General features: G+C 42.6%; 1 protein-coding gene across 3 annotated transcripts in view; it reads right to left on the bottom strand.

Moving 5' to 3' along the window:
- Nucleotides 1-13200: 13200 nt before the first annotated feature.
- TMEM170A (transmembrane protein 170A) overlaps nt 13201-14004 on the bottom strand; it is an 18786-nt gene continuing 17982 nt past the window's right edge. For all 3 annotated transcript variants that reach the window (XM_017868686.1, XM_017868685.1, XM_017868684.1), the window contains exon 3: nt 13201-13876. In XM_017868686.1, the coding sequence (XP_017724175.1) occupies nt 13746-13876 (131 nt within the window). In that variant the 3' untranslated portion in view covers nt 13201-13745. The remainder of the gene's footprint in view (nt 13877-14004) is intronic.

Genomic DNA, 14004 nt, shown 5'->3' with positions numbered 1-14004 from the left:
CGGCCGATGCCTGCGGGCTGGCGTCCCTGAGGCCCTCACTGGGAGCCCGAACCCGCCCGGACGTGGTGCATGCTGGGACTTGTAGTCTTCGGCGCTGCCTCGCCGCCTTCATTTACTAAATCTGCTTAAAATTACATATCTGTGGAAATACAGGTGACCTTCATTAATCATTAGTTCGTAATGTCAAATTCACTTATTTGCTAAAATGTATTTGTAACCCTAAAATCAATCATCACGGTACTTTCTGGGGTTCTTCCCGGGCATGCGCAGAGGGTGAAAATTTGGAGTTGGCGGAGGTACAGGTTCCCAGCTGAGGTTTGAACTAGGCAGAAGCCCCGCCTTCTAATTGCACCTCCCGTGCTGTAAACAGAGTCCTTTCCGCAGTCTGTTTACTGACACTTTTTTTTTCTGCTTTTTGTGGGTGCTTTTGCTGTTTAAAATGGCCCCCAAGCGTGGTGCTGAAGCTCTGGCCGGTGTTCCTAAGCGAAAGGAAGACAGTGACGTGCCTTACGGAGAAAGTCCGCGTGTTGGATAAGCTCCGATCAGGAATGAGTTACTGTGCTGTTGGCAATGAGCTCAATGTTAACGAGTCGACAATCCGGTACATCAAGAAAAAGGAAAAGGAAATTCACCGATCTGTCCGTGAGGCCGCTCCGGATAGTGCTGAAGTGACCTACATCGTGCGTGATGAAGCTATGGAAAAGATGGAAAAGCGGCTAAATTTGTGGATTCATGAGATGTCGACCGATTTAAAAAAAAACGTAGTGGACAGCACTGTTGTGAGGCTGAAAGCCAAAGATATCTATGGTCACGTTACCCAGGGCCAGAGAAATGCTAAACCTTTCTCGGCGAGTGCTGGCTGGCTCGCGCGTTTCAAAAGGCGATACGGGTGAAAAATGTTAAACTTGCTGGTGAGGCGAGTTCTGCAGATCAGAAGGCTGCGGAAGAATTTTAAAAATACTTGCTAAGTGTTATATAGGAAAAGGGTTATGTGGAAGAGCAGGTTTTCAATGAGGATGAGACTGGCTTATTTTACAAGGATGTTGGCAAACGAATCTACATAATGCAAACGGCCTCCAAAGCCCCTGGCTTTAAATCATGCCAGGATCATGCACCCTTGTTATTGTGCTCCAATGCCAAGGGCGACTTTAAGTGCAAACCCCTAATGGTGTACAAAACCCCAAATCCACAAGCACTTAACGGGAAATACGGGAACCAGTCCACTGGAGTTGGAACAGAAAAGTGTGGATGATGTCCGATTGGTTCCACAGCTGCTTCATCCCAGAAGTTGAACACTATCTCCAGGGCAGAAACCTTGCCTTCAAGGTTTTGTTTGTTTGTTTGTTTTTTAACGGAGTTTCGCTCTGTCACCCAGGCTGGAGTGCAGCGGCGCGATCTCGGCTCACTGCAAGCTCCGCCTCCCGGGTTCACACCATTCTCCTGCCTCAGCCTCCCGAGTAGCTGGAACTACAGGCGCCCACCAGCATGCCCGGCTAATTTTGTATTTTTAGTAGAGACGGGGTTTCACCGTGTTAGCCAGGATGGTCTCCATCTCCTGACCTCATGATCCGCCCACCTTGGCTTCCCAAAGTGCTGGGATTACAGGCATAAACCTGTAATCCGCGCCCGGCGCCTTCAAGGTTTTATTAATTTTGGATAATGCGACAATCCATTGCTGCAAAGAACTTGAAAATGCACAACCCAACATAGTTCTTTTTATGCCCCCAAACACTAAGTCTGTCATTCAACCACTCAGTCAGGGCATAATAAAAGCGTTCAAGGCACACTACACAAGGGAGCTTTATACGAAGGCCTGTGAGGCTCTCAGGACCAACAAGGAAACCGCCATGCTGGAATATTGGAAGTCGGTCACTATACTCAACGTTATTGATTATGTCGGCACAACCTGGGAGCACTGGTCAGGCTACTGTCAATAACTTGGGAAAATGTTTGGCCAGACTGCGTGGAGAATTTTGAAGGCTTTTAAGGTGTTACAGAAAATATAAAGAACAGGCCGGGCGCGGTGGCTCAAGCCTGTAATCCCAGCACTTTGGGAGGCCGAGACGGGCGAATCACGAGGTCAGGAGATCGAGACCATCTGGCTAACACGGTGAAACCCGTCCTCTACTAAAAAAAATACAAAAACTAGCCGGGCGAGGTGGCGGGCGCCTGTAGTCCCAGCTACTCGGGAGGCTGAGGCAGGAGAATGGCGTAAACCCGGGAGGCGGAGCTGCAGTGAGCCTGAGAATCCGGCCACTGCACTCCCAGCCCGGGCGACAGAGCAAGACTCCCCATCTCAAAAAAAAAAAAAAAAAAAAAAAAAAAAAATATATATAGGATAGCTATATATATATATACTAAGAATGACTATACTATATATATATATATATATAAAGAACAGTGTCAGAGACATAATGCTTATGGCACAGCAGATAAGTGGAGAGGGCTTTGATGACATGAAGGAGATACGGAGGAGATTTTGGCAGAGAAGGCAGTGGAACCAACGAAGACCTGGATGAGATGGCAAAACAAGGCATTGGAGTTGATAAAGAGGATGGCCATGAAAGTCCGCCGGAGACCTCCAGAATTGTCCCTCTCACAGCAGCCAAAATACTGGAATGGAGTTCTGCCTTGGAAAAAGCTTTTATCGACATGGAAGAGTGTGACCCTATGCTTTATCGAAGCCTCAAATTTAAGCGCCTGGCCTCCACTGCGTTTGCCCCTTACACCGAGATGCTTCAAGATTTCAGGCAGAAAAGCCAAGCAGGCAAGGTTAATGCAATTTCCCAAGCCAGTTTGGGAGAGAAGATTGCCCACTCCTTCAACAAGTGTCAAGAGCCGACTCCTAAGGTAGAAATGCCAGTGTTTCACCTGCCACCCTCTTCCTCTTCTGCAGAATAAATTTCACTCACCCCTCCCCTGGTTTCTGTGGCACAAGCCAAGGTCGAGAGGTTTAACCACATTGTGCAGCTCCATCAACCATAAGATTTTAGTTGACATTTTTATAAAACTTAGGGTGCTCCACCTTTTTCACTTTATTTGTATTGCTGTACTGTAGGGTATACAGTATGTGTGCAAAGTAGTGTACATGTTTACTGTGGGAACTGTACGGTGTGTTATGCTGTTTATATGGGTACTATATGTGTATACTCTGTGTGTGACAATGAAAAGGTAGTACAGGCCGGGTGTGGTGGCTCACACCTGTAATCACAGCACTTTGGGAGGCTGAGGTGGGCAGATCACAAGGTCAGGAGTTCAAGACCATCCTGGCCAACATGGTGAAACCCTGTCTCTACTAAAAATACAAAAATTAGTTGGGCGTGGTGGCAGGCGCCTGTAATCCCAGCTACCAGGGAGACTGAAGCAGGAGAATCATTTGAACCTGGGAGTCAGAGGTTGCAGTGAGCTGAGATCATGTCATTGCACTCCAGCCTGGACAAAAGGGCAAGACTCTGACTCAAAAAAAAAAAAAAAAAAAAGTAGTACAATCTCAGTACACTAGAGTACATTACACCAAACTACTGTCATTGAAATTTTATTGTAAATACTGCAGATTATTTCTAAGAAATACATATTAAATAAGGTGTCTTTGAACAGAAACACACATAAAACAAAGTTACATACTGATCAGTTGACACAAATGTTGACCAGAAGTTCACAGGAGCCTAACCCTGTATTTCACCCAGGAGCCATGGTTCAGTTTTTGCTAATTCAATGTTCTCGACAACTTTACAGATATAACAACTGTGAATACAAAGAATTGACTATTCAGGAATGCAGTTATCATCCACACGAACCCCTTCAAGTTAAACCATATGGAAGTGCAACCATATATAATCTCTACTATTTCTTCAGATTAAAACATTTTAATGATCTATTTATGAGGTAACAATCAGAAGCAAATTCAGAAGAGACATCAATGACTACCACACTATTTGGTTTTGTTTGTTTGTTTTTGAGATGGAGTCTCGCTCCCTGGTTCAAGCAATTTCCCTGCCTCAGCCTCCCAAGTAGCTGGAATTACAGGCACACGCCACCACACCTGGCTAATTTTCTTGTATTTTCAGTAGAGATGGGGTTTCACCATGTTAGCTAGACTGGTCTCAAACTCCTGACCTCAGGCAATCCGCCTGCCTCGACCTCCCAAAGTGCTGGGATTACAGGCGTGAGCCACCGTGCCCAGTAACTATTTGTTTATCCTATATACAGATACGAGTTTTTGTCAGCTGAAATTGCTCCTTATTGATACTCTGGACTAAACTGGGTCTGTAAATCCAGGAAATCAAGAAATAAATCTTTTGTGAATCAAGGAATAGACGAGACATGCGTGTGATTAGTAAGACATTACAATGGCTCTATACCAGCAAACTTTTAAAAATCGCCTTATTGAGACACAATTCACACACCATAAAATGTACCCATTTAAAGTGCACAATTCAGGCCAGGCGCAGTGGCACTCTAGCCTGGGTGACAGAGTGAGACTTCGACTCAATAAAATAAAATAAAATTTGAAAGTGCACAATTCAAGCGTTTTTGGTATATTCAGACTTGCACAATCATCACTAAATCCATTTAGAACATTTTCATTGCCCCAAAAATAAACCGTTTCTCACTCCCCATTCATGCTCATTCTTCTCCTCAAAGACCAGCCTCTATAGATTTGCTTATTCTGAACATTTATTTCATATAAATGGAATCAGACAATATGTAGTCTTTGAGGCCTCATTTCTTTCACTTAGCATGACATTTTCAAAGTTCATTTTTCTTAGGTATATCGTAAGTGGGATTGCCTGATCATATAATAACTTAAAAAAAAAAAAACTTTTGAGGCCGGGTGTGGTGCCTCACGCCTGTAATGCCAGCACTTTGGGAGGCCAAGGTGGATCACCTGAGGTCAGGAGTTCAAAACCAGCCTGGTCAACATGGTGAAACCCCGTCTCTACTAAAAATACAAAAATTAGCCGGGTGTGGTGGCATGCACCTGTAATCCCATCTACCTGGGAGGCTGAGGTAGGAGAATTGCTGGAACCTAGGAGGCAGAGGCTGCAGTGAGCTGAGATTGCGCCACTGCACTCAAGCCTGGGCAACAGAGCAACACTCCGTCTCAAAACAAAAACCTTTTGAAGAACTGCCAAAGTGTTTTCCAAAGCAGTTGTACCATTTTATATTCTCATCAGCAGCATGTGAGGGTTACAATTTCTCTATCCCCTTGCCAATGCCCTCTTTTATTCTAGCCATCCTAGTGGGTATGAAGTGGCATCTCACTGTAGTTTTGATTTGTACTTCCCTGATGACTAATGGAGTTAAGCATCCTTGCATGTCCTAATTGACCATTGTATATGTTCGTTGGAGAAATATCTTTTGAGATGTTTTGCCCTTTTTATTCGTATTTATTTTTTTGAGACAGAGTCTTGCTCTGCTGCCCAGGCTGGAGTACAGTGGTGTGATCTCAGCTCATTACAAGCTCTGCCTCCTGGGTTCCAGCAATTCACCTGCCTCAGCCTCCCACGTAGCTGGGACCACAGGTGTGAGCCACCACATACGGCTAATTTTTGTATTTTTAGTAGAGATGGGGTTTCATCATATTGGTCAGGCTAGTCTCGAACTCCTGACCTCAAGTGATCTACCCACCTCAGCCTCCCAAAGTGCTGGAATTACAGGCATGAGCCACCATGCCTGTTTTGCCCATTTTAAAATGGCGTTGTCTTTTTGTTGATTTTTTTTTTTTTCAATGGTGGCTCACTGTCACTCACGCTGGAGTCTAGCAGTGCCATCATGGCTCATTGCAGCCTCGACCTCCCTGGTCTCAGGCAATCCTCCCACCTCAGCCTCCTGAGTAGCTGGGACGACAGGTGCACATCATCACGCCTAATTTTTTTTTTTTTTTTTTGAGACAGAGTCTTGCTCTTGTCGCCCAGGCTGGAGTGCAATGGCGTGATCTTGGCTCACCACAACCTCCGCCTCCCAGGTTCAAGCGATTCTCCTGCCTCAGCCTTCCGAGTAGCTGGGATTACAGGCATGCGCCACCATGCCTGGCTAATTTTTGTATTATTAGTAGAGACGGGCTTTCACCATCTTGGCCAGGCTGGTCTCGAACTCCTGACCTTGTGATCTGCCCGCCTCAGCCTCCCAAAGTGCTGGGATTACAGGTGTGAACCACTGTGCCTGGCCACGCCTAGCTAATTTTTATACCTTTTGTAAAGACGGGGTTTCACTATGTTGGTCCAGTTGGTCCACCACCAGGCTGGTCCAGTCCTTTGTGACTTGAACATATTTCCTCCTATTTTGTGAAGTTTGAACTTTTTTTGAAAGACAGCATCCTGCTGTATTGCCCAGGCTGGAGAGCAGTGGTACATAGCCCCACTGAAGCCTCCAACTTCTGGGTTCAAGCAATCCTCCCACCTCAGCCTCCTGAGTAGCTAGAACTTCAGGTGCACACAGCCACACCCAGCTAACTTTTAAAAATATATATGTTTTGTAAAGATAGGGTCTTGCTGCCGGGCGCAGTGGCTCATGCCTGTAATGCCAGCACTTTGGGAGCCTGAGGCGAGCAGATTACCTGAGGTCAGAAGTTCAAGATCAGCCTGGGCAACAGGGTGAAACCCCATCTCTACTAAAAATACAAAATTAGCCGGGCGTGGTGACACATGCCTGTAATCCCAGCTACTTGGGAGGCTGAGGCAGGAGAATCGCTTGAACCTGGGAGGCGGAGGATGCGGTGAGCCAACAAGAGTCAATCTCTGTCTCACCACAAGAAAAAAAAAAAAGAATCCTGCCATGTTACCCAGGCTGGTCTCAAACTCATGACCTAAACCAGTCCTCCCACCAGGGATTCCCAAATTGCTGGGATTACAGGCATGAGCCACTGTGTCTGGCTATTCACACTTTCTTGAAGGGTCCTTCAAAGTCGTTTTTAATTTTGATGAAGTCCAATTTATCTATTTTTGTTTATTTTCCCTTCTGCTTTTGGAATTGTATCTAAGAAAGCTTTACCTAAGCCAAGATCATAAAATTTACACTTGTTTTCTTCTAAGAGTTTTAGTTCTTGCATTTAGGTTTATGATCCATTTAAGAACACTTTTTTTTTTTTTTTTTTTTTTTTTTTTGAGACAGAGTTTCACTCTTGTTGTCCAGGCTGGAGTGCAATAGTGTGATCTCGGCTCACTACAACCTCCACCTCCTGGGTTCAAGCGATTTTCCTGCCTCAGCCTCCCAAGTAGCTGCGATTACAGGCATACGCCACTACATGTGGCTAATTTTGTATTTTTAGTATAGACCAGGTTTCTCCATGTTGGTCAGGCTGGTCTTGAACTCCTGGCCTCAGGTGATCCACCTGCCTCGGCCTCCCAAAGTACTGGGATTACAGGCATGAGCCACCGCACCTGGCCTAAGCACACTTTTCTTATGGTAGAGTAATAGAAAAATAGATGTAAAATTTGAACCCAGTATTTGGGAGTTGACCATTCTTGGCCTCATTTACCTTGGACAGCATAAATGGTGTCCTACAGCAACAAATCAGAATGTAGCCTTTTGCCCCGTCACTGTGAGTCTGGGGAACAGGAGCCATTACGTTCTCTGGCAGACACTCCCCAGCCCCCATTTCTCCTAGCACTCCATGTGATTGTTCAGATTTACAACTAGAGTTTCAGACCACTTTAAGGGTAATCAGAGTGGGAATTACTTTCTAAAAGTTGAGATGAAAAAAAAAAATGCTGGTGACCAGATAAAATCCAGCTTAAAATCATGTATTGTTTGACTTATGTGTTTTATGGCCAGGCGCACAATTACAGGTGGCTCCCAGCTGTAATCCCAGCACTTTAGGAGGCCAAGGTGGGTGGATCATTTGAGGTCAGGAGTTCGAGACCATCCTGGCCAACACAGTGAAACCTCGTCTCTACTAAAAATACAAAAATTAGCCAGGTGTGCAGGCGCACATCTGTAATCCCAGCTCCTCGGGAGGCTGAGGCAGGAGAATCACTTGAACCTGGGAGGTGAAGGTTGCAGTGAGCCAAGATAGTACCACTATACTCCGGCCTGGGCAACAGAGCGAGACTGTGTCTCTAAATAAATAAATAAATAATAAAAGTGTTTTACACAAGTTTAAATTAGTTGCTAACACTTAAAAATGGAGAGATTTCAAACAGTAACCTAGATTTCCAGCTTCTCTTGAAAATGAGTATCTGGCAAGATTGGGTTAATCATTGAACAAAGCAGAAACAGGCTGGAGCCAAGCAACAGCTGACTCCCTCGGACAGAGCTCTCCACTTGGCCACAGCACAAATCCCTCCAGCTCCCTAAAGATTCCTGGCTCACTGTTCTGTTTTCTTGGCAATAATTTAGGGTTCCTCCCTGCCAAGCTCAGCACCTATGGTCCCCATCTTCCACTGTCTCTTTCCACTGTCCAACCTTAGGGTATCACCATTTTTTGGAGACAAATTCCTCCCCTTTTGGGTCCCAGATACATATACAGTCTTGGGGGCTTCTGGCTGAACTCTGCATGTATCTTTCTGGGTGCTACAAACATTCTGTCTCTTGATCTGTTAGTCACGTAAGCATATATATATGTAAAATACATTAAGCTATACATTTTAAGATTTGTACACTTTACTGCATGTTAAACCTCAATTTTAGAAAATCAGGAATGAATGGGCAATCTCCTGCCAGACATTCACTGTGTGTGTCTGCAATGGCTGCAACTGCAGCAATCTTGTGACCATGAGGTAAACTACCCAACTTAGTCCCATTTGTTGAAAATGGCATAATAGTGAGATTTATGATGTCACCAAGGGTGTTAAATTAACCAAACATGAAGCTTCTCTTCATGCGGACTGACTATTAAATACATTTTCACAACCTGTATCAATACTCACCTATTCCTGCATAGAATCAAACAAAAGCTTCTGGATGGGAATATACGGCCCAGGAAGCAGTTAATAAGAATTTCACATTCATGTGTAAGTACTGTTTAATCACAACTTTGAATAAGAATTTTATCATAAATAAGAAGTAGAACATAAAAAAAGTTACACATGTTAGACATTATTTAAAAAATGAAAACTGAAGGCAATTTTATTACAAAAGATTAAACTCATTAGCCATCAAAAAAGAAATATAATTCCAACTCAGAATTGAAAGTAATTTTTTATTGATAAACATTTACACTAGAATTAGAAATGTCAGTAGAAAAATAAAATTTAAATAATTTTCTATTGTACAAAGATTTGATCATTTTGACTGTAGCAATTAGTGAAATAACATAATATAAAAATTTAAGCTGAATTTAGTCACAACCAGCCTTACAGAGTGCACAAAAAATAAATGCAAGTACAGGACATTTCTGTGTATGGTCTGCTAATGGTACCAACGTTTCACATTCCAGGAAATGGTTACTTAGGGAAGGTTGATGTGTGCTGCAGCATAATAGGAACTTAATTCAAACCAGAGCAACCAGAAAGGATACTGGAGGCAAAAGCCAAAATACAATTTAAAATCTTAAAAAAAATAAGGAATGGTTTAAAGGTAATTAATGAACTTTTCCTCACCTAGTGTAAACATTTCCTAAGAAGTAATATTTTGTGGCCAAAAAAAAGCACAGACACCTCTCTTAAAATATTCATGATGCTCTTGTGTATGAACTTAAGTTTTCATAAATGTTTTCACTACAAAATCCCACATTCATGAATCAAGAAGGCCAAGCGCGATGGCTCATGTTTGTAGTCCCATCACTTTGGGAGGCCGAGGCAGGTGGATCACTGGAAGTCAGGAGTTCAAGACCAGCCTGTTCAACATGATGAAACCCTGTCTCTACTAAAAATACAAAAATTAGCTGAGTCTTGGGATGGGTGCCAGTAATCCTAGCTACTTGGAGGCCAAGGCAGGAGAATCATTTGAACCAGGGAAACGGAGGCTGCAGTGAGCCGAGACCAAGCCACTGCACTCCAGCCTTGGAGACAGAGCAAGACTGTATCTCAAAAAAAACCAATCAAGAAATCAGCTTTTATGGTTAGGAGGCTGCCTCCCTCCCTCTCTTGCATTTATTTTTTAAAAAACAAAGCATAGGCTGGGCGTGGTGGCTCACGCCTGTAATCCCACCACTTTGGGAGGCTGAGGCAGGCGGATCACGAGGTCAGGAGATCGAGATCATCCTGGCTAACACGGTGAAACCCCGTCTTTACTAAAACTACAAAAAATTAGCTGGGCGTGGTGGCACGTGCCTGTAGTCCCAGCTGCTCAGGAGGCTGAGGCAGGAGAATGGCGTGAACCCGGGAGGCAGAGCTTGCCGTGAGCCAAGATCGTGCCACTGCACTCCATCCAGCCTGGGCGACACAGCAAGACTCTGTCTCCCAAAACAAAACAAAACAAACAAAAAGCATAGCTGGTGGGGGAGGATGTTTCTAAGAAATCAGTTTTGGCAAAATTTTCAAAACTATGTAAGGTAAAATGTTCAACACAATTGCCGATATTCTCCCATCTGAGTGACCACCCCCAAATAATTATATATTTGAGACATAAAAAAGAAAAAATCAAAGAGATTCCCTATCATTCAAATAGTCTCTCCCTGAAAACATTTCAAGCTACACCACTCAATCTATTTAAAGTCCATATATATATTTATTCACTAGAGAATACTTCACTTACTGGGATGGATGAAACATTCAGTAATTTGAAGATACCTTTTATATGTGAAGTTTTTAAAAAGAGTAGATAATCAAAATATATCAAACAAGAAACAGAAACAAAGACACATTTCAAAATGCCCTAATTTTTGGTCTTACCTCCAGTGAAAAATGTCTAACATTTTAATCATGTATCAGTATTTCAAAACTTAGCACTGAAGAGGAGGGGCCCACTAACTACTGGCCCATATATGTAGCGTATGAAATTATACCCAAAGAATGTTTTAGGCAAGAACTCCTTCAACAGGCGTTTTTCAGTAAGAGGCATCCTTCAGTAGAGATAACGGAAATCGTTTCCCATAAGAAAAGATACCAATTCCCCAGATTTCTTAAACTGAAGGGATACTTTTGAAAATCATAGCTCTTTAAACAGAAAACCAGAATTTTTTACAATTTGCTTGGAAGAAAGATTTGAGCTCCTTGTTAGGGTATCTGTTAAGAATATTTGGCTGCATTGTAACTCATAAGTTTCTGTCTGTGTATATGTCACTATAGTTTTGATAAGTTAATTGTCAAAATCAATATTATTATTTATTTATTTATTTTGAGACGGAGTCTCGCTCTGTCACCCAGGCTGGAGTGCAGTGGCACGATCTCAGCTCACCGCAAGCTCCGCCTCCCGGGTTCACACCATTCTCCTGCCTCAGCCTCCCGAGTAGCTGTGACTACAGGTGCCCGCCACCTCGCCCAGCTAGTTTTTTTGTATTTCTTAGTAGAGACGGGGTTTCACCGTGTTAGCCAGGATGGTCTTGATCTCCCGACCTCGTGATCCTCCTGTCTCGGCCTCCTAAAGTGCTAGGATTACAAGCTTGAGCCACCGTGCCTGGCCAATAATATTATTTGAAGACAGGGTTTTGCCCTGTGGCCTAAGCTGGAGTTCAGTGGCGTGGTCTCGGCTCACAGCAGCCTGAACCTCCCAGGCACAAGTGATCCTCCCACTTTGGCCTCCTGAGCAGTTGGGACCACACCCAGCTAATTTTTTTTTATTTTTCAGTAGAGTCAAGGTCTCGCTATGTTGCCCAGGCCAATCTTGAACTCTTGGGCTCAAGCAGTCCTCCCACATCGACCTCCCAAAGTGTTGGGATTACATGTGTGAGCCACTGTGCCCAGCCATAAGTGGTCTAATTAGTCAAAAGAAAATGTCCAGTTTTTGTGATCTCTCTGTAATTCTTTTCTGTGAGTTTCCCTGGCAAATTGGTCCTCCTGACTTTTTCTTTCTTTCTTTTTTTTTTTTTTCCAAATTGGGCAGACTCCAGAATCACAGTAGATTCGGAGACTCTCCTACTGGCTATTTTTAATCAGAAGCCAGAGTGCATACTGCTTTAAATGGAGTAGAAAGTTCCATGTAGTCTAGTTCATGTGCATATGACCTCATGGGCTGTTAAGCCTTAATCTCACAATGAAAATTTTCCTTTAAAGATGTCAGATTTATGGCCAGGTACGGTGGCTCACACCTGTAATCCCAGCACTTTGGGAGGACAAGGCGGGTGGATCACGAGGTCAGGAATTCAAGACCAGCCTGGCCAAGATGGTGAAACCCATCTCTACTAAAAATACAAAAAATTAGCCGGGCGTGGTGGCAGGTGCCTGTAATCCTAGCTACTCAGGAGACTGAGGTAGCAGAATCACCTGAACCCGGGTGGCAGCGGTTGGAGTGAGCTGAGATTGCGTCACTGCACTCCAGCCTGAGCGATAAGAGTCAGACTCCGTCTCAAAAAAAAAAAAAGTAAGATTTAATTACCAGAAACTATTTTGAAGACAGATAACCACCACCACTACCACCACACTGATTGTACTCCATACAAAACAGTTTAGGTGGTAAGGATCACATTAGATACTAAATTTCTGTGATCCTTTCCCTTTCAAAAAGTCACAGTTTTCAGGCCTTTTAATGAAAAGAAAGGCAGTAGAATAAAATTTAAATAGCTAAAATTAAGTTTTAAAAAACTCGATATTTAAATCTCTTTAAAGGTATAAATTCTTTTGAATAAAAATGTAAAGGGGAGAGGGGTGCATATCTGAACATTAAATTTTAGGCACTTTCTGGGAGTTGATACCCAATACTGTAAAAGTGGGCTGAAGAGTCACCACCAGGTAAACACATTAAGCTAAAAAATCAATAACCACTAACTCTAGTTTCAGATGCACTTTTATAGTTTCTCAAGGGTCAGTAGTATACCAAAGTCACTAAGAAAAACTGTGATAGAATGCTTCAAGTATCTTATTTGTGCCTCAATGTCCAAACCAATCTGGCTCAAAATTTCCAACTTAAGCCATTTAATAGGGTATGAATGTTTCCAATTAAATGGAATAAAATTAAGAGAAGTGATAAGGAAATGCAGTATAGAAAATCTTCTAAAAAGTCTAAATTAGCTAGCTTATTTTGATAAAACATAGAGTAACAAATTCACATCTCTTAAAATATCTTAATCAGAGGTCAAGACAGTTGTCCAGAAAATGTCACATTATTCATTGTTATCTACTTTTTCTTTAAACAGTATAACCAAAGCCTCTACTTGAGTTATACTTAAAATTTTTTTCCTGTTTTATTTCACCAAATTTGTTTTTAAAACTATACTTAACCAAAACCTATTTGGCATTTACTGTCACTAAGATTTAGTAAAGAAAAGAGTTTGCCAAATTTTAATCAAGATTAGGTAAGATTTTAATACAACATACTCTGCTTATTTGAAATAAACCAGTATCTTCCATAGTTTCTTCAAAATATGCGACATCTCACAGAATACTGTAAATTTCAGTGCAAAGGATGCCACCCCAGAGACACTGTTGACTTGGCTTGGGTAAAGGTACATGTGAAAACTGCTTAAATTAAATATCTACAAAAAAGAAAGCCAAAAGGCTTGTTTTGGTTGAGAACGATAGGAGTCCACATAAGTCTTCAATTCTAGGAGCTTCAAAATGAAGAAAAGGCTGAGATGTTGTCCTTCACGCTCCTGTTCATCCAAGTTGCTTCCCTTTGAAGAACTAAGAAAACACTACACTCCATAATGTATTCTTCTGGAGGATTCCATAAAGTTTAGGTTCAACATCTCAGCATAAGGATATATGCTATAGAGTAGCTAAAATCCGTAAAAAGGAGACCACCACGACGCAAAACGTCTGTCCAGTGCCCAGAGTGAGGGCTTCAAATGGTATCATTTCCTTCCCTGCTGCTCGGTAAACTCCAGCAATAGCTGCACCTGATTTAAAACGCAAGAATGTTAAACAAAAACAAAAAGCCAAGATGAACAAACTCATGAAAATACAACATTTAAAATACTACTGTAAGTAGAATGTTCCAGATTTTTTTTTTTTTTTTTTTTTTTTT

The sequence above is a fragment of the Rhinopithecus bieti genome, unplaced genomic scaffold (genome assembly GCF_001698545.2).
Source record: "Rhinopithecus bieti isolate Rb0 unplaced genomic scaffold, ASM169854v2 scaffold_2574, whole genome shotgun sequence".
In the NCBI taxonomy this organism is placed as follows: Eukaryota; Metazoa; Chordata; class Mammalia; order Primates; family Cercopithecidae; genus Rhinopithecus; species Rhinopithecus bieti.
Note: the sequence above shows the minus strand (reverse complement) of the source record. Positions and strands in the feature narration are given on the sequence as shown.